This window comes from Mauremys reevesii, linkage group 10, assembly GCF_016161935.1.
Source record: "Mauremys reevesii isolate NIE-2019 linkage group 10, ASM1616193v1, whole genome shotgun sequence".
NCBI lineage: Eukaryota > Metazoa > Chordata > Testudines > Geoemydidae > Mauremys > Mauremys reevesii.
Genome location: NC_052632.1, coordinates 35,723,910 through 35,744,660, shown reverse-complemented (window position 1 = coordinate 35,744,660; position 20,751 = coordinate 35,723,910). Strand labels below are relative to the sequence as shown.

At 43.1% G+C, this 20,751-nt stretch overlaps 1 protein-coding gene across 5 annotated transcripts in view; it reads right to left on the bottom strand.

The window, feature by feature from the left end:
* The window catches only part of PSTPIP1 (proline-serine-threonine phosphatase interacting protein 1), a 91,469-nt gene that overhangs the window by 13,287 nt on the left and 57,431 nt on the right, over window positions 1-20,751 (bottom strand). For all 5 annotated transcript variants that reach the window (XM_039492850.1, XM_039492853.1, XM_039492854.1 and 2 more), the window contains 7 exons: window positions 16,675-16,709; window positions 14,496-14,602; window positions 11,514-11,576; window positions 8,647-8,745; window positions 5,843-5,888; window positions 4,566-4,645; window positions 30-128 (listed from right to left, as the gene is read on the bottom strand). In XM_039492850.1, coding sequence (XP_039348784.1) covers window positions 30-128; window positions 4,566-4,645; window positions 5,843-5,888; window positions 8,647-8,745; window positions 11,514-11,576; window positions 14,496-14,602; window positions 16,675-16,709 — 529 coding nt within the window. The remainder of the gene's footprint in view (window positions 1-29; window positions 129-4,565; window positions 4,646-5,842; window positions 5,889-8,646; window positions 8,746-11,513; window positions 11,577-14,495; window positions 14,603-16,674; window positions 16,710-20,751) is intronic.

The following is a 20,751-nucleotide window of genomic DNA, read 5'->3' as shown; positions in this document are numbered from 1 at the left end:
TTGAGGGAGGGGTGGGGTGGGACCTGTACCTCATCATCCTTCACACACTGCATGGACAGCTGGTTACAGTGAACCCAAAGGGAGTTCCGGAGGATGGTGATACGATCACATTCCTGGAGCTGAAAGGCCTAAATCCAAAAGAAGAGATGTCAAGCATCATGGTGGTTGTTATTATTTATTATGTGGTAGCACCTAGAAGCCCAAGTCATGGATCAGGATCCTACTGTGCAATGTTTGTACACCTGAAAACCTTTCTGAAACGCACTACAGTCAGGATGCACTTTCAACTGAAGAATTTAAAAATAAATCCACTTTGCCATTTAGTCATTCAAATTGCAAACAGCAGATGAGGGGGTTTTACCTGACTTCTCTAAATTCACTCTGAGTATCTTTCCCAGACTGAAGATGAGCTCAGTGTAAGCTCAGAAGGTTGTCCCTTTCCCCCACAGAAGTTAGTCCAATACAAAATATTATCTCACCTTTCACTAAGTTAAGGTATTGTTACCCCCTTTTGACCCGAGCGGCTAACCAAATGTTCAGGGTCTTATAGGTTGCAATTTTGAAAGAAGAAATTGATGGTGGCATTAGATACCTTTTTGATGCAGTTGTGTTTATTTACAAATAATGTACAAAGTCCTGTTTTACCTGAACACAAGAGGAACAAAACAGGAGATAATATCCTTGCTCCAAACCTCTTTTAGCCAGCCCCAAAAGACCCCTCTTTAGTCTGTTCCAGGACCACACGTACTGTGCTTGATTAGGCTGTGTTTGGCTTTCGGCTCCTTCTCTGGGCTGACCAATACTACACAGGCTTTGCTGGTATGGTTTTGCTGGCATAGTTTTGCCAGCAGACCTCCCTAGTAGAAGTGCAGCAAAAATCATCAGAAGAAGCTCTGATGAGATATATACATCACCTCCCCGAATGATACTAGCTAAGCAGACAGAAGCACTCTTTGTTGTCCTAGCTGAGTGTACTCCGTGGGTTTCAGCTGCATAGCTATACCAGCAACACTCTGTAGTGCAGACTATAGCCATGTCTACATTACAGGCTAAATCAGCACCACTGTGATCGATGCAGTGGTGTCAATTTAGTGGGTCTGGTAAAGACACGCTAAGTCAATGGGAGAGCACTCTCCAGTTGACATCTGTACTCTACCTCCCAAAGAGGTGGAAGCTATGATGACGGGAGAGCATCTCCTACTAACATAGTGCCATGTAGACACCCCTGGAAGTCGTTCTAAGTTATGTTGACTTCACTTACATAACTTAGATTGACTTACAGCATTAGTGTATACTAGCTCTAAGCCTCTATGGTTGTTTCTGTGCTGTCTTGCATGCGTCTCTCACATGTACCCCTTACCCAAAACAATACCCAGCAAACCACCCCACCCATATAGCTCAAATTCCTGAGTGGCCTTTGTGGCATTACACCCCATATTCTTCTTTGTAATATTATTATGAGTATGGCATAATTATGATGTATGTTGTGCAAGATGGATCATGAGATCATTGAAAAGGTTGTGATGTACTGAATATGATTATCCTATTTGTATGCATGTATCATTTTTTGTAACTGAAGTTAGGAATATTGTCTATGCTTCTATTACAAATGTTTCTACGTGGGGAATGCCCACTAGACAGAATGCAGTCAGTCTAGATGGCTAGCTGGGAAGGGCCCATAAGGAGAACAATAGGTCTTAGAAGATGATCTCCCACCAGAGAACCTTACTGGGGATACTGAAAACAGCCTCTGAGTCATGGCTGCAGTGGCCCTACAGAGACATGTGACCAAGTCACCTGGTACTGGACTCCATCATAATGCCAGTGTTTTTTCCACTGGCTGGGGGTGGAAATCAAACTGGGAGACACAGGGTTCCCATCATATGCTAAAACTAGTTAAGGCAGGGAGTGACATCATCATGGTTCATTCTTCACTGACTCTCCACCCAAGAAGAAGACTGCTGGAAACACCTGAGAAATGAAGACTGAGTTGGGGGAGAAGGGCTGAACCCAGGCTAGAGACTAGAGCCTGTGAAAGGAATAACTGGAGTTTTAAGCTGCAAGCAAGTGGAGCTTGCCCTACAGTCTGCCTAAAACAACATTTAGGGTGAGAATTTGCTACACGTGTACAATTTCTCTGGTATATTAAGCTCAGTTTGTGTGTTTTATTTGCTAGGTAATCTACTCTGATCTGTTTGCTTTCCATTATAATCACTTAAAATCTTTTTGTAGTTAACAAACTTGGTGGCTTTTTGTCTAAAACCAGTGTGTGGAAATCATAACTTGAGGCAGACAGCTGTGTCTGTTCCTCTCCACATTGAGGGAGGGGGTGAATTTCATGAGCTAGCACTGCACAGAATTCTGTGCCGCACAAGATGGTATAATTTTGGGTTTACCCTCTAGAGGGGGTGTGTGTACTTGAGTACTGCGCAGTTCCTCAGCTGAGCCTTCCCAAGCAGAGCTGATCTCAGCATCTGGGTGAAGCTGCAGCTGGATGTGTCCCTACGTGTATGTGTGCTGGTAAAGTGCCTTCTAAAGCCTGAGGGAGGGCTTGCCAGGTATGCACAGCATAAAGGGAATCCAGGCGAGCTCAGTGGTACCCCAGTTCCAGGCAGCACCCTGAGGGGGGTGGGGAGACCCATCACAGCCCTAGGTGTGCCTTTGGTTTGCCTCATGGTGTCATGAGCCTATATTTTGATTTGGAGACTGCTGTTATTTCACAAAGGCACTTAACTGTTCCTGCTATCTTAATGAAAGGTAGTGGGTTACACTCAAAGCTTCAAGAAAGTTTAACCCAACCTTTAACAACCTATTTCCCTGACACAAAATAAAAGGGGAAAGAGGAGAAGGGGATAGCACTGTGATTTGAATAACAAATGATCCCAAGGATTTACAACCCGGAATCCTGTTGTAACAAGATGAGAGGACAAGCTTTTTGGATTTAGAATACAGGTAATCTCCTAATGAAAAGCTTTGGGAAAATACTGTATGTAGAAACTGTTGGATTCATGCATTATTATTTCTAAGACTATTTGTGTAGCAGAACAGAGTTTTTGTTTCTTCAGAGTTCACTTGCTCCTTTCTTCCTCTGCTTGAAGTTATTGTACTTTAGCAGAGCTGGGGCGCGGGGGGGCTCGAGGAGAAACTATTTTTACAGCAAAGTCAGAAATAAAATTGATCTCTAAGCTGAACTGTTCTTCTAAATAGAATGTGCTTATTTGTTTTCCATAAGGTGTGGAAAGCTCAAACTCTTCTAGCCATCTGCTCCCTTCTTCTTTTGTTACTCTTCGCATCCATACCAGCATAAAACTAAGTACATAGAACGTTTTACAAAATATTGAGTAAGATACATTCCCTGTCCCCTAAAGATCTCATCATGTAAGAAATAAGGCATGGCACAATCGAGGAAGGGTGTGGAGAAACCAGCTGGTGAAAAGAAAAGGATAGGAAGCATTTCTGGGAGAAGTAGCTTTTAAGAAGAGATTGAAAGAGATGAGAAAGTGTTTCATTTGGGGCAGCAACTTGACAAAGTACTTAAGCATATGGCTAAAGTTAAGCACTACAGGGACTTCTGAACACAAGAAGCCATTTGCAATGCATAACAACTATTCTATTGCTCACAAGTGCGTCAGTTCATTAAAACAGACACTATTATTCTGTTGTAGATGGTGAACTTAACATGCCAACTACATATGCACATGTATATAAAAACCAGTATTTGGACATCTTTCATAAGTTGCTAGCTTAGAACCCCCTTAAAAATTTAGTAGTCCTGGATTTAGCCACAAGCACATCTAGAAAGGACTCAATAACTCCATTTGCTGAAGAGTGATACACCTGTACTAACTGCAGCAGGCAGGCTCTGGCCAGGTTCTGAAGAGCACTCCCAGGCTGGGATATGTATAGCAGTGGTGGAAAGCAGAGAGGGGAGGAAATCTGAATCTTGGGGAAACTTCAGATTTTTTTACACCATTTCCGTAGAAGGGTTGCCATGCCAGCTATGGGACAATTCCAGAAAGTGAAAGTTACATCATCCCTGCCTCCCTGTAAAAATACCTGGCAAGCATACAGAAGCAGACTATAAATGGATTCTCTGTGGGCTAAGAAGAGTTGGAAGCTCCTGGACATAAACTGGTGTTCAGGCACTTTTAAATTGTGTGCTTCTAACCAGTCACTTGGGAAATAGGTTTAACTTGGCTTTGATTTAAATAAGGCAGCCCTAAAACTAGCAGGATCTTATATTCCACTATGGGTTAGATCCTCAGCTGGTGGAAATGGGCTGTGTACTGCTGTAAGTATGCCAATTTAAACCAGCTGAGGATCTGGCCGCCTAAATTTAATGGGTAAGCAAGAAAAGCATAAGCAAGTCAGAAAGCTAACAGCTCTACTTTAAATCCATGGTCGTGTCAAATGTACTCTTGCAGCAGTCATCTCTAGCTAATCACAGACTATCAACAGTATGTAACAGATCCCTTAGTGGTAACACTGCATCTGGGACTGAGATCCGTGAGTGAGGAAAATAAAAAAATGCACAAACAAATGGTTCCAAAGGTCAAAATATTTACCTCACAGGTGCTGATATGTTCCTTCTCCCACTCTATTCTGGCCTTATCCAGCTGTTCTATATACTGCTTGTACACCCTTTCTGTAAATAGAAAGATGAAATGGAAACTTCCTGATTGACACAAAATAATGCAGGGCCCCACATCTCCTTCTGTTAGGTATGGTGTGACTTTATTTTGGTAAAACATAGCCCTAACCTATATCCTACAGAATAGATACAACTTTTAGATAATGTTTTCACTTAGTACAATAGAGCCTGGTTAAGCAGAAAGATGCCTGGGTTAGCTCCTGGTATTTTTACTGGAGAGAATGATCTCTCTGCCCACAGGTACTCCACAAACATCTCAACCGGACAATGTGTATGCTCATAGCAGCCATGGGTTCTTAGGCTTGAGTGATATCGTAGGATTGCATTGTCCAAAGTGAACAAGGTGCCCAAGAAGGACACAGAAGGACCCACCCAATTGGCAGACGGAATTTCTTGAGGGCTCAGGAGTGGAATGCTCCATTTCACAGTCCCAGAGCATATCTGAGTTTCCTGTGTTTCTGATAATGAGGGGGTGTGTACATGGTGGCTGGGAGTCATACCTCCCAGCCTGAGGAGACAAACACACACGTGAAAGCTCTGCTTGATTTAGCCTGCTAAAAATCACACTGTGGCCTACGTGCAACAGGTACAAGTACAATCCCACCGACCCCTTGGGTATGTACTTCAGCAGCGAGCCCAAGCCGCCACTCATGCCACTTCGGCTACACTGCTATTTGTAGGCTGAGCTAGCACACATCCATCTCCTGAACTGGGAACTACACCTCCCTGCTGCAGTGTAGATGTACCCTCCCTGAGTTTGGGCTCGTAGCCGGATCCAGAGAACATAGCCATACTAGCTTGCCCATGTGTAAGCATGCACATCTACGTCTTCCTTGCCCTGGGTTAGGGTGGTTGAGGACCCAAACGATGTTAAAGAACAAAAGGAAAAGAAACCCCATGATTAAAGTGTTTTAAATAAACTGTAGAATACATAAAGGGCATCTCCTAAGTATATGCAGCATCATATTTATCTTCCTTTAGTGGAATGTAAACTTGGGGTCTAAAGTAGCTGACACTTGCCTTTAACTGCACTTTCACTAGTTTAGGAGTCTTTAGGAATCTGCACTTTTATATGTGGATTGTTGGGTTTTTGTTTGGTTTTTTTTTGTGGTGGTGGTGGTGGTTGTTTCTCCCTCCCCTTGACAGCATGCTGTTAAATCAACTGGGTGTTAGACTTTCGTAGAACGGTACCTGCTTCATTTGCTGTGTCTTTATATTGCTTGGCTTTGTTCTGACTCTGAAATATAAAAATAAAACATTGAAATTAAGCCCTTTCCATTTTCATATTTTTTTCCTCAGGTCACAAAATCCCCTGGCAAAATATTAAGTGTCTGTCCCTGCAAAGAATTGCTACCTAGTTTATTGCTACAAATCATCTCATTGACTTTGTATTATTCAAAGTAGGGGCCACATCTGCAGCTGCTGTAAATAGTCATTGCGCCATTGACTTCAATATAGCTATGACAGTTTGACCAAGGGGAGGCCCTGGTCCTAGGTACTGCGCTTGCAAAGACTCTATTTTCTTATTTTGTTTTTTAAAAAAAACAACAGTGTTTGCAGAATCTGGCCCCATGTTTGTTCCCACTGATAGAGAACTTCTATAGAACGTTCAAAATACTGCTGTGTAACGGAAGTTTATAAATAGAAATAAATGGCAATTGAAATTCCTCATCTCCTCGGATTCCTTAGGTACCATTCAGAGATAAGTAACCAGACTTTTTAAAGGAACACTGTCAAACTTTTACACTATGTTGTGAACGCTAATGTTTCCTGGCTGTTTCCAATAACACATTCATGATTGCAAGGCCAGAAGGGCCCGCTGTGATCATCTGGTCTGACTTCCTGTATAACACAGGCCGAGAACTTCGCCCCCCCCCCCAACTGTCCTAAACTGTTTGCTGTTGCTCTGCAGAGTTAAACAGCTGATGTGTTCCACCCGTATGTGTGTTTCAGAGTAGCAGCTGTTTTAGTCTGTATCCGCAAAAAGAACAAGAGTACTTGTGGCACCTTAGAGACTAACAAATTTATTTGAGCATAAGCTTTCATGGGCTACAGCCCACCTCATCGGATGCATGCAGTGGAAAATACAGTAGGAAGATATATACACACGCACAGAGAACATGAAACAATGGGTGTTACCATACACGCTCTAACGAGAGTGATCAGTTAAGGTGAGCTATTACCAGCAGGAGAGAAAAAAAATGTTTATAGTGGTAATGATAATGGTCCATTTGCAGCAGTTGACAAGACATTGTGAGGAACAGTGGTGGAGGGGAAATAAACATGAGGAAATAATTTTACTTTGTGTAATGACCCATCCACTCCCAATCTTTATTTAAGCCTAATTTAATGGTGTCCAGTTTGCAAATTAATTCCAATTCAACAGTCGCTTGTTGGAGTCTGGTTCTGAAGGGTTTTTTTGTTGTAATATTGCGACTTTTAGGTTTGTAATCAAGTGACCAGGGAGATTGAAGTGTTCTCCGACTGATTTTTGAGCGTTATAATTCTTGACGTCTGATTTGTGTCCATTTATTCTTTTACGTAGAGACTGTCCGGTTTGGCCAATGTACATGGCAGAGGGGCATTGCTGGCACACAATAGCATATATCACATTGGTAGATATTATCGCAGTATTACAACAAAAAAAACTTCAAAAACAGACTCCAATGAAAGACTGCTGAATTGGAATTAATTTGCAAAATGGACACCATTAAATTAGGCTTAAATAAAGACTGAGAGTGGATGGATCATTACACAAAGTTAAAACTATTTCCCCATGTTTATTTCCCACACACACACTGTTCCTCACAATGTCTCGACAACTGCTGCAAATGGACCATTTTCATTACCACTACAAAGTTTTTTTTCTCTCCTGCTGGTAATAGCTCACCTTAATTGATCACTCTCATTAGAGTGTATATGGTAACACCCATTGTTTCATGTTGTGTGTGTGTGTGCGCGCGCATATATATCTATAATCTTCCTACTGTATTTTCCACTGTATGCCTCTGATGAAGTGGGCTGTAGCCCACGAAAGCTTATGCTCAAATAAATTTGTTAGTCTCTAAGATGCCACAAATACTCCTATTTTTGTGTGTGTGTGTGTGTGTGTGTGTGTGTGTGTGTGTGTTTGTAAGTAAAAGTAGTCACCCTAGGACTGTTCTGGGTGAAATCCTGACCCCATTCAAGTCAATGGGAGTTTTGTCATTGACTTGAATGGGGCCAGGATTTCACCCACTATAAATAAAATCTAATTTGTAACTTGTGGAAGATTTTTGGAACACTGTGGGTAAAAATGGCATTGGAAATATGCATTTTATAGATTGCTCCTCCCCTCTCCCCTGCAAAAAAAAGAAGAGTTTGGATCTCTGCTTACGCTGCATTGAATTTATGGAGAAAAAGAGAGTTAGTTTATTTTTTTCTCCATCTGCTTCATTGTAAAATGTTCTCATGAAAGGTTAGTAGGTTGTCAGCTAAACATGTAAGATGATGCAATGAGGGATTGAAATGCCTTGCTTTGCAATGATTTATTTTTAAGTTTGTACATTCTGACAAAACTAAACTGTCTACCAGGAGAAAGTTTGATAAAGAAAGGGCATTTAATGTAAGGTACTGTACCTACTTTGGTTACCATGGGATCCGAAGGTGGAAATAGCTGATTAATATGTTTCAGACTTTTTCTTTCATTTTTATGAATAATTTGATTCAGGAAGAGACTGAATTTGCATTCTAATGATAGGCCAAACCAATTGTCTCACTAAATCTCTCAACCTCCCATGCTTTTTAAAAACACGGGCAACTATGAACTTGTTCCAATTCTATTGATTGCTCAAAAGGCACAGCCTATCTGTGGAGGAAAATTTCCCAGTAAATTTTACAATGTTTGTTAGAACAGAGAGCAGCCTCTGAAATGTGCAAGCTGCAAAGTGGATTGTCTATGAAAACTACAGAGCTGTCTGCTACCATTGCTTAAATAGCACAGTGGTCTAAGATACCTTTTCTGTTTGCTTTTGGTTGCCTGAAGCGCTTATCCTCTCGAAGGCCAGCTCAGCCTCGTCTGCATCCTTGCACTTCTGCTCGTAGGTCTTCTTTGACTGCATAAAAATAAATTCAAAAGAATGTTTTCTTTTGGGGCTAGATAACCCTATCCACCCTGACACGGTCTCTTCTGCAGGCAAGGGGGCACAAATCAGGCCTTAGGTTGGAACAATTTACATTTAAAAAAAATTAATTTAAATTTTAAAATTGAAAGGGGAACAATTTTAAATTGATATAAGAACGGCCATACTGGGTCAGACCAAAGGTCCAGGTGCCCCAGAGGGAATGAACAGAACAGGTAATCATCAAGTGATCCATCCCCTGTCACCCATACCCAGCTTCTGGCAAACAGAAGCTAGGGACACCATCCCTGCCCATCCTGGCTAACAGCCATTGATGGACCTATCCTCCATGAACTTATCTAGTTCTTTTTTGAACCCTGTTATAGTCTTGGCCTTCGCAACATCCCCTGACTGCGAGTTCCGCAGGTTGACTGTGCGCTGTGTCAAGAAATACTTCCTTTTGTTTGTTTTAAACCTGCTGCCTATTAATTTCATTTGGTGACCCCTAGTTCTTGTGTTATGAGAAGGAGTAAATAACACTTCCTTATTTACTTACTCCACACCAGTCATGATTTTATAGACCTCAGTCATATCCCCCCTTAGGCGTCTCTTGTCCAAGCTAAAAAGTCCCAGTCTTATTAATCTCTGCTCATACGGAAGCCGTTCCGTACCCCTAATCATTTTTGTTGCCCACCTAATCACAGATGGACATAAAAGAGAGAAGAAAAAGTAACTTGGATGCTGACATATCAAATGAGCAGCACACCAAGCAACCCACTCCAGCATCCCCATGTGTGGTACTGCCACTAGTCACTGTAATTGTTTATTTTATGACAGGATGCCTAGATCCCCTATTAAGCAGGTCACTGTACAGCCACACAGCTCTTGAGGGCAGGGACTGTTTCTCATTAAATGTCTAAATACTAGAGCTGGATTGGAGCTGGATTTTCCATTTCCTGGGAAATTCTGCAATTTTGGAGGGGAAATGGAACAAAACCAAAAAAATTGAAATTTTGTGAAAAACAATATTCAGGGGGAGGGAGAATATTGTTTTGGGTTTATAGAAATGTTTCTTTTTGATCAAAAGGAAAAGCTTTAAAAAGGCATTTTGATAAGGTCAAAGTTTCATTTAAACAATAAAGCTTCATTTTTGAAGAATCAGCATTTTTCAACAGAAAAACGTTCCATCTGAAATCTTCCACCCAGCTCTACTGAACACACAAAGCAGATGAACGGTAGGAGGGGAAATAATTTGCCAAAAGCACACACCAGGTGAGTGTTAGAACCAGCAGCCAGGTCTCCTGAGTCCCAGTGACCAGTGTCCTATCCAGTAGACCACACTGCCTCCCCTGCGTCCCACAGGATTGACCATGACCAACTTAACACATTTTTAAATAGGACTTGCCCTGTCCACACTAGGTGCAAAGTCCTGTTTAGAATGGTTGGTGGTTATTTGCATTGCAGTAGCATCTAGGTGCCCTACTCACAGACCAGGACTCCTGTGCTGTACAAACACAAAACAAAAAGGCAGTTCTTCCTCCTGCCCCCCAGGAGCTTACAATTTAGGTAACAAGAAACACCAGGTGGGTATAACAAACATCAGAAAGCCTAACAAAACAATACTAGTCAGCGTGGTAGGCAGTGGCCTCAAAACACAAGCTGCCTATCTGTCACCAAGTTTTTTTGTGGCATCATGGAAAAGGAGAGTTGTAAAAAGGGATCTGAAGGAGAATAAGGAGTTAATTTTATGGATTTGACAAGGAGCACCTCCCATGGATAGAGGCAGCATGGGAGAAAGCACAAAGGTGCATGGTTTGAAAACTGAACAAGTGGGTGATGGCAGCTGGCATCATTATCAGAGTGGAGGTTAAAACATGACCATTTGCCTAGTTCTAGACATGGCATTACTTAATCAACAGAGCAGCAAAGAATCCTGTGGCACCTTATAGACTAACAGACGTTTTGCAGCATGAGCTTTCGTGGGTGAATACCCACTTCTTCGGATCTCTTGCATCCGAAGAAGTGGGTATTCACCCACGAAAGCTCATGCTGCAAAACATCTGTTAGTCTATAAGGTGCCACAGGATTCTTTGCTGCTTTTACAGAACCAGACTAACACGGCTACCCCTCTGATACTTAATCAACAGAGTTGCTCTCCGTTTTATCCAGAGTTATAGCTGCCAACCTCAGCCACAAAATAGGTTTTCCCTGCTTTTCACTCTAGTTAGCCCTCCAAAGTTAACAACTCCAGCAGAGGGCACTAAATTACTTTGTTGCTCAGGCATCATCATCATCGCTGCCATCTAGTTCAACAGCTGAGCCAAATTCTCCCATCATTTATACCATTGGAGTTGCACAAGTGATCCTCAGGTCGCACTTGGCCTGTAGTATCTTCATTGATGGTGATGATGCATGAGACTATACGAATTCATTTGACTTTCAGATCCCCAGGCTGAGTAGGCCAGGCTGAATGGCAGAAAAAAAAATCTTAGCCGGTAAACTTGTTGAAAACAGAAATAGGTCTGGCACTAACTCAAAGTTAACCCTCAAGGTGCTGTAAGAGACCTTTAACTAGGTGTGGCAGGGAAAATATGCTTCCATGTCTTAACCTCACGGCTTGGAAACACGTACTCTTTTTACTTTATTTCATCATGTTCTTGACATTCCTTTAAGATATTGTCTGTGATGAAAATTTCACCTTCCCACCCTAATTGTCCACCCTGTGCAACTGGATTAATGTATTATTAAACCACATAACTTACCTCCATTGTTTTCTTATAAAGGGACACCTTGCTCTTTTGCGCACGATCCATTGCAGTCTCGTACTGTAAGAAACACACAGGACTAAGCATTTCTCCTTTTAGTGACAGGATTAGAAGAGCAATTGTTGCACCATTTCTAAGAACCATGTTCCTGTGCAAAAAATGCCTTGATGTTGCTTTTGTAATTCACACCCTTCTAAATGACACAGTGCAAAGCTAGGAAAAATTAATCCAAGATAATTTTGCTTCAGTGGCTTCCATTAATAGCCAAGAGGATATGTCTTCATTTTCTCTCCTTGTCTTAAGAAGCTTAAATTGCATAACACCCAGTCACGCTGTACATAAGCTTTGCCAGCAGAGTTCTACGTAACAGCACAAGCCCTGGGATAGGATCTTGTGCTGCTGCTGTGTTTGTGCAGGTAAACCAGTGCCCCACCTTGCTGAGTAAGGACTTGTATCCATTCCAAATGTGACCAGATCCTGTATGATTAATAACAGATCCTGTTACCTCTGTCAAATGATTATATTCTACCTAATTTCCATGGGCATCAGCAGATTAGCTTGAAGGGCATTGGCCCAGCCTCTTCTTCAATTTGACATGGTTTGAAATACCCGGCTCCAAGCTTAGAAACAAGAGCGTTTCCTATTCGGCAGCCAGACATGACTCTCATCCCCTGACGCAGTCTTTTTAACAGAGCTTGATCTGAACACAGATGGCTTTGTTTCAGATTATGAAATTTCAATATATGTAATGCCGCTCTCCCAACAGCTTTGACTGATCACCAGAGATCCTAGTTTTCCACGATTAAAAAAAACAACCCAAATTTCTCTGATTTGTTTTTTTTTAAAAAAACCACACACCATAAAAATAAACATTTTTCTGTGATTAAAATGAAATGCTGAACTTGTATACATTGTGACTGTTTCCCTAGCCACAATATATACAAGTATCAGCTGAACACAATGCTTTATTGATATACAGTAGAAACCCATTTATCTGAGCCTCCATTATCTGGTCCTCCACATTAACTGAACCACCAGCTGCCTGGGGCTGACAGCAACAGAGCTCGGGCAGTCAGCTTCAGGTGGCTGGGGATCTGGCTGTCAGCGCCGCATGGGGCTAACTGCCCAAGCACCCCCGCCCCCAATCTTAAAATAAGGGCTAGAAAGCTCTTTGCCAATTCTCCTGATTATCCCCTAGTCCCAGTTAGATCAGATAAATGGGATTCCACTGTAAACATGAAGCACATTAAAAAATGAATGACAAGAGGAGGAGATTGCACACACTTAATGACGCTGGTACTTTCCGTAAAATGTAGTTAAACGTTTAATGTTTTTATTTTTTTCACAAAATTTAAAAACTATAACGATTCTCTGTAAAAATGCAAATTCTGTGTTTTTTCCATGGGAAATGGATTTCTAGGGCCCCTGCTGATTACTGCTGTAAGTGTCTGATCACTTCTTTTAACTTTGGGTAAGAAGGTTGCTTCTATAATATCCTGCCGGAGCACTAAAATATACTGCAATTGAAGTAGTAGCAAAGAGTTTGAGCCTTGTGTTGAACTCAATCTCTAGATCATCTCATCCATGATGTCTGGGAAATGCTGGGAATCAGGGTTTCTTTCCTGGAGAAGGTGGCAGGAGGAGGGGCATGGACAGTGGGTGTCAAAAGCTGGGGAAGGCTGAGCCTCCTCAAACAGCCTTGGGTGGCCCTGCCCATGCTCTGTCCCCAGGGCCCTTCCGGCTTGTTCAAAGGATGCTGAATTTGGGAGGATCAAAGGGGATGATAGCTGGCTTGAATATAGCTGGGTTCTTTTAATACACCACCTCTGGTGAATACTAGATTAATATCATTTATCTTGAGGATTTCTAACACACTCATCACCTTATTACTTAGGCTTCAAGTTCAACACAATGCACAAACTTTTGTCACTGCTTCAATGTCAGTGTATTGCAATGCTCTTACAGGATTTTTACTGAAGCAACCTGCTTAGCAAGAGTTTTAAAAAGGGATTAAATACTTAGGACATGGCTACACTTGCAGATGTAGAGTGCTGAGAGTTAAACCCGCCTTTGGAGAGCGCAGTAGGGAAAGCACTGCAATCTGTCCACACTGACAGCTGCTTGCGCAGTGGCGTGGCCACATTTGCAGCGACATTGGGAGCGGTGCATTATGGGCAGCTATCCCAGCATGCAAGTGACTGCAATGTGCTTTTCAAATGGGTGTGGTGGTAAAGTGTGGCAGGGAGTGTGTTGTGTGTATGTGGGGTGAGAGAGAATGGGGTTTTGGGGGGCAGAGAGCATGTCAGCATACTATCTTGTAAGTTCAGACAACACAGACCCCCATTTCCCTCCCCCACCTCTCTCTCACACTCATAGCATTCCATACTAATGGCTTGCATGCCGGCTGTCAGAAGCGGAGCTCTGAAAGGGCATTTCTGCATTCCTACAGGAGTTCAAAACAATGACAAGAGTGGCCACTTGACTTAAGGGGATTATGGGACGTTTCTGGAGGATCAGAATGCAGTAACCCAACACCTCGTTCACACTGATGCCCGTGCTTTGTAGCCAAGGCGCAGCAAATGTTATTCCTCTCACTGAGGTGGACTACCAGCAGCGCTGTAGTCAGAGCGCTCTACGTCCCTTGCCAGTGTGGATGTGGAGTGAACTAGGGCACCCAGGGCTCCTTTATTGTGCTGTAACTCGCAAGTGTAGCCAAGCCCTTACAGGAATAAGAATAGCATCTGCCGTTACATTAGCTAGAAAGTGAAAGTGACAAGGGCTCTCAGTCTTCATAGTTCAGAGCATTATCTCATCACCAGCTGTGATCACAGAGAGCGAGATTCCCCCCAACATCGAGTTAGCTAGGAGCCTGGGGGGAAGGGGGTGATTATCATGCTATGAAACATCCGTAGCACACTGCTGGAGACCACCTATCAGAATAAATGGGCCCTTGGTCTGACAATTCTTATATTTCCTCACCTTTTTTCGTTGCTCCTTCTGTCTTTCTCTGAACTCCTCTATTCCTTTCAGTTCATCCTTCAGCATCAATGCCAGTTGGATATGAGAGTTTCCAACATTTTCAATTTCTAAGGCAGATGAGAATTTATAGACAGTCAATGAAAAGGCCTCTAATGAATACAAAGTCAGGTTTTTCAGCAGGTATTTACTGGGAGGTGGCATGAATGTATTACTTACATGCACCTGGTAGTCTCAGAAACTTAAGGAGGGCGTTTTTTATTCAGATCATTGTATTATCTCATCAATTAAAGGAGGATAGGATTCATCCCAATCCTATTGATGCCTGCAATGTACATGGGGCCAGAAGTGCTGCTGTTTGTGACACTTGCCAAGATTATGCATGGCAGGAGAATGTAAATAGAAATATTTTTAGCTGGTCCCCTTTCACTTCTTCATATTCCCACCACAGGCCTCCAACCTTTCCCCTTTCTTTTCAAGGGCTCTCGCTCTTCCCCCTCCATGTCTCCCTATTGACCCCAGGTTTCTTATCCACACTGATCACCTTCCCACCCATCACACTTCTTGACATCAGTCTCTCTTGTCAGCCACTTCCCAATTACAGGTCTGTCGCATCTTACGCTGGGGTTACGTTCCGTAGTCAGCACATAAAGCGAAAATCGCGTATAGTCAAAATTACATTGAGTGGCATGGCGGGCGGAATCACCCACACTACAGGTACAGTATTAAAATTATTTTTCTCTTTTTGTTTGTTTTTTGTTTTTGTTTTTGCCGATCGCGTAAAGCTGAAATCGTGCATGTTAAATGCACATAAGATGCGACAGACCTGTACAGTCAGGCGTGTCCCAGCACTATCATCCAATTAGGGAGGCTGAAAATGGGCAGGGTTCAGTAGAGATGGAAAATATCTTACTCTTGAAGTTAAATTTTAAAATGTCTGGCCAAGATTTTCAAAAGTACTTAGTGATTTTAGGGTGCCCAACTTTGAGAAGTCTTGAAAAGGGCCTGTTTTTCAGAAAGCGCTGAGCACCCACCTCTCTGAAAATCAGGCCCCTTCAAACCAGGAGTGACCTTAAATCTCTAGCCACATTTGAAAATCTTGGCCTCTTTATCTGAACTGTAGGCAGTGTGTGCAACTGCATCGCCCCATTGTATACTAGGTAATTATACTATTACGTCGTAGGGGTGTAAAAACGTTAGCATTTAGCCCTGAGTGCATATTCCGCTGTCTTGATGAGCCTGGGGCTTAGATGAGGGTTAGTCATCTGTGCCTCAAACCAGATAAGACTGAGCAAGTGTTGGGGAAGCAGCCCAAAAAGTTGGCAAAAATTCCATTATTACCCCTAACTAGGGGAGTGCAGCCACCATCTGTAGCACAGATGGACAATCTGAGTGTGTTAGACCCTGGAGTGTCTCTGCATGTCCAGGTTGTGACCATGGCGAAGGCTGCTTTCTGCCAACTGTGCTAGTGAGATGGGCGTGCCTTTGCTTACTGTCATTCATCTGGGGGGATCTGAAGCACCTTACAACTGCAGGGGTGTATGACAGCCCCCACTTTACAGATGAGTGAACTGAGGTACAGAAAACTAAACATCCTAATTGCCGGAGATGCTGCCTTAAATAATTTGTCCAAGGTCACACAGCAAATTAGTCTGCTATGGGTCACTCATTGACCAGCTGGTCCTTTTTGATTGTTTCAGCCATGTGTGGTCAACTCATTGGTGCGGGGTTGGGATCCTGTTTCCAAAAAGAGGAGGAAATCCCTTCCCTTATTAAGGGGTTGGCCTGGGAGGGGAAGCATAGTTCCCAGTGCAGAGACCTGAGGACCTAAACTGGAGACAGTTTTAAGGCTCTTTGGTTTCTTAGGAATTCAGGAGGAAGGGGGGTAGCAAAGGAACTGGGATGGCAGCTTGGCTGTTCCTCTGCTAGTGGATTATAGTGGGTACAGTGCATGCTGGTGGGGAAGGGGCATTTGGACAAAATGTGGAGCTACTGAGGAGGCTTGTGACCCATGTGAATACCCATCTCTCCATACTGTGGATTAGAGTAATAAAGGGTATAAATAACGGGCAGTAAAACACTTGGAATAGAAAATCTGTCTTCCTCAGTGATGGCTTGGCCCCAGGACAAATCAGCCATCAATGAAAGGACTCCAAGGATGGAAAGGCGAATATAAACTTACGTTGCTTTAGGACCTCGAATGCTGCCTTCAGAGTGCTGAGAAAACAAACACATACTTATTAGTATAGTGTCCTAATGACAGACTGTGAATCTAAAAATAAAATTAAAAAAAATCCACTACCAGACCTTTACCCTCAAAGAAACACAAAAATAAATAAAACCTTTAATAGCCCTATCAAAAAAAATTGACCATGCAAATGGGCGAGAGATTACATTTATAGGTTATCATTAGGCCATGCAATCAAATGCTTCATGAAGCAGGGAATTAAAGACTTCTGAACTCCTGGTGCACTGGACTGTTTAACCCCGCAGTATTCGTTATAACACGTGTTAATATTAACTTGTCTTTACCAATGTCTCGGTGAGAACATGAATACAGGGAAATACAAATGACCAGTATAACTGATGTTTGGAATAGTAGTGCAAAAGAGGAGATCTCTGAGGACAGAGAAAGGTAAGACCTCTGTTGTCAGAGATCAGTGCTGTACTAGTATATCTTGTTTTTAACTCCTTAGTAATCCTCACAGCAGGAGCAATGCATTGGCTGTATAACATTACCTCCCTCCTGCACTTCTGTAGCACCCCCTTGTGGTACCGTCTCCAAATTCTTTAAAGAAACCAAATTAAGACCAATGGTTTTCGGAGCCATACACTCTAGGGGTCTGAAATCATGGACCATACAGTGGCTTTTCACAGTTGCACAGTGCAGTATGAATAAGCTCTGCCACCAGACGGAGCCCTCAGCACCAGGCCATGAAATACAGGTGAGACTAGCAAGACAAAACATTACACTGGTCAATATGAGCAGCCAGATGGAGCTGGGTCAAAGTAAGAGATGGGGCCTTATAATGGTGTTTCACAGGGGGCTGGCAAAGGGCAGTAGTATATTGTCTGTTGAGTAAATGATAATCAGTCAGGCAGATGAATAGGGAACAAGCTGCAAACGTTTTAATGAAGCAGCAGAAAGAACAGCAAAGAGGTAGAGAAGAAATTCAGAGCGAGTTGCCATAGCATAGTGGGCACTCCCCACTTTACCATTCTGTTGCAGCATTGCTGCTCCAATTGCACACAGGTCTGAGGAGCCTGGTCACCAGTGGTTTTACTGGGGGCTGTATTGTGAATTTAGAAAGTAATCTTTCCAGGGCACAGACTGTGAGATCTTCCAAAGGTCTGTACAGGGGCTTGATAAAGAGAGAGCCTGATATGGCCCGTGAGAGGGGAAAAAATATTCAGCCAAACCTGTGAGTGGCACTTCTGAAATATTCAATGGCTAAAAGCATAAAGTTTTGCCACTGAGAGAGTGGGGAGGGATGTGTGGCCCTGCCAACCCCTGGGGGATAGAGATCTATGAGGAAATCATGTACATCCTGGGCTACCCTAGGAGGCCAGAGACACACATACTAGAGCTCACATTCTCTGTGGTACTTTGGGCGAGGCGCAGGCTCCCGATGGCAGCCTGGCTTCCAAAGGAGTGGGCAGGGGCGGCTCCAGGCACCAGCATGCCAAGCGTGTGCCTGGGGTGGCAAGCCACGGGGGGCGCTCTGCTGGTCGCCGTGAGGGCGGCAGGCTGGCTGCTTTCAGCAGCATGCCTGCGGAGGGTCTGCTGGTCCCGCGGCTTCGGCGGACTTCCCGTGCCGTGCTTGGGGTGGCAAAATACCTAGAGCCGCCCCTGGGAGTGGGCCTGCAGGCACCTGGCTCAAAACCCACATTTGTACCCTGTCTGGTGCAGCCTCCTGCCCTCTCCAATACTGATGCTTCCTGTGGGAATTCCAGATGCTTTTCCTTTGGCTGAGACTTGGAGCTGTGTTTTAAAAACATTCTAGGCATGACCTTCAGATCAGTTTTAAAGGGAAAGCAAATCCCTGGCTTCTGCCTTGCCACACAGAGGTTTCATGTTAAAAACCACCACCACCACCACCACATGCAATCTTGGCAGAGCTGGTGCTGAACTAGCCAAGTGGTAGTCCTCGTCCTTTCATGTCAGCATCGTCCTTTCATGTTAGCATTGACTGCATCGAACATGTAATCCAGCCTTGGAGCAGAGAGGTTGCTATTTTCAGTCCTTGGGTGGACTGTAGTTGTTAAGCACCACTTGAAGGTAGCTATCGACACTTAGGCAACAATTAGGTTTGCTTCGTTACGCAGACCTTCATTCTGCTCTTGGATGGATGCATGCAACTCTCATTGACTTTAATAGTGCACAGATCCAAGGGCAGAAACTGGGCCTGCTATTGGAGAATTTCTCTTAGTACAATCTGCCTGTGCTGCTGGACCTGAAGCTGTCATCTTTAAAGATATGCTGCCTCCCCATTCTTCATGGCACATGCTTAGCCAGAAGGGCAAGAAGTATAGTCTATATACCTTATGCCAGTGTTTCCCAAACTTGGGACGCCACTTGTGTAGGGAAAGCCCCTGGCGGGCTGGGCTGGTTTATTTACCTGCCGCGTCCGCAGGTCCGGCCAATCACGGCTCCCACTGGCTGTGGTTCGCTGCTCCAGGCCAATGGGAGCTGCTGGAAGCGGCAGCCAGTACGTCCCTCGGCCCGCGCCAGGGCTTTCCCTACACAAGCGGAATCTAAAGTTTGGGAAACACTGCCTTATGCCCTTCCAGAGGGGCCTGTTTAGAGTTTAAATTGGACATAAAGCAGCAAAGAGAAATAGGACCCTTTTTCAGGTCTTGAAGCACCCTTGTGGACTCTTAGGGGAAAAATATAAAGGGAAATGGATACCATCATGCAGGCCCCAAAGAACATCATGAAAACCTTGAGTCTTGATTCAAAATTTGTTAGCTCATCTACCTGTAAAATGTGTGAACAAAAAGCCTTTCAGCCAAAAATGATCAATATACATCTTATTTTCAAATTGTTTCAGCTTTTTGTGTATAAACCAACAAAATATTTTCCCTGAAATGAGTTATGAATAACTGGTGGCTCTAAACAAAAAATTCTTTAAAGGCTTGAGTTGGTGCTCTCAAAATCCTCTGCTGTAAAAGAGGGCTCCAAGTCGGCCTGCAAAAGCCTGTGAATCTCTTTGGATCACTAAGACATAGCCTAAAGGATTGACTGTCTTTTAAAATATGCTCCTTTGTTGTTGTGAAGGTGCCCTTGGATTTCATTTTATCCCTGTATTCCTAAATATGTATAACCTGGCTGGTGTAAACGTTTGATGCAAACTGAAACTTGGAGCATAAGGTCTCAGAAATGAAGGAGTCTTTAAATTTGAAATCAAATAATAAATTGAGTACAGCAGGTGGCTTATCCATTTTTGTGCTAGATTAGATGATTGGGATTTTTTAAAAAAGTAAACATAATATACAATACAAATTGGCCCTTGCTTTTGTATATATCTTATAGTGAGGGTGGGGCAGTTTATTAGATACCTCATCAGAGTAACATACAAATATTGATATAAAAAACAAACTCAGGACATTTGTTGTTTGCACATGCTGTTTGCACAGAATGTTGATCTATCATTTCCAGAATTTTTTCCTGGAGCCTGAGGTGTCAGTTTCAGCCGGATGTAGTTAGATTGCTGTATTGGATACTGAAGAAAGATACAATCTCAATACAAGGGGAAAAGGAGTTTACTCTCTTTAGTCTTGAAGTGGTCTATGCTATCAGAGTGGTTTATGAAAGGAAGCCAAATGTTGTGATTTACTTTCTTCTGTGGGCCCTTTGAGTGGAGGAGGGTTAGTCTGTCTTCCAGTAGGCTGAATAATGCCCCTGGCTACAAGCAGGTGGGAGTAACTGAATCTAACCTTTTTGGGGGGAATAGACATGCACATAAACTTTGTAAACAGATAGGAGGGAGAATAGGTAGGTCAAATTTTAGGCCTAAGAACCTTCAAATATCTCTTTAATTACTTGAGTGCTGCCCAATATACCAGGTACAGTCCCGTGTATTAGCTATGTATCACCTTCTGAAGCTCTGACATATAGATGGAACATCTCATTCCAGTACACCAGGATGTAGCTGTGTGGGTGAAGGAAAGTATCCCATTTGGTAGAGATGTATGTGTGAGATGCTTGTAATTAAATTTTGCTAATACTCTTGAATGCATGGTAACTAAATAAAGTGTC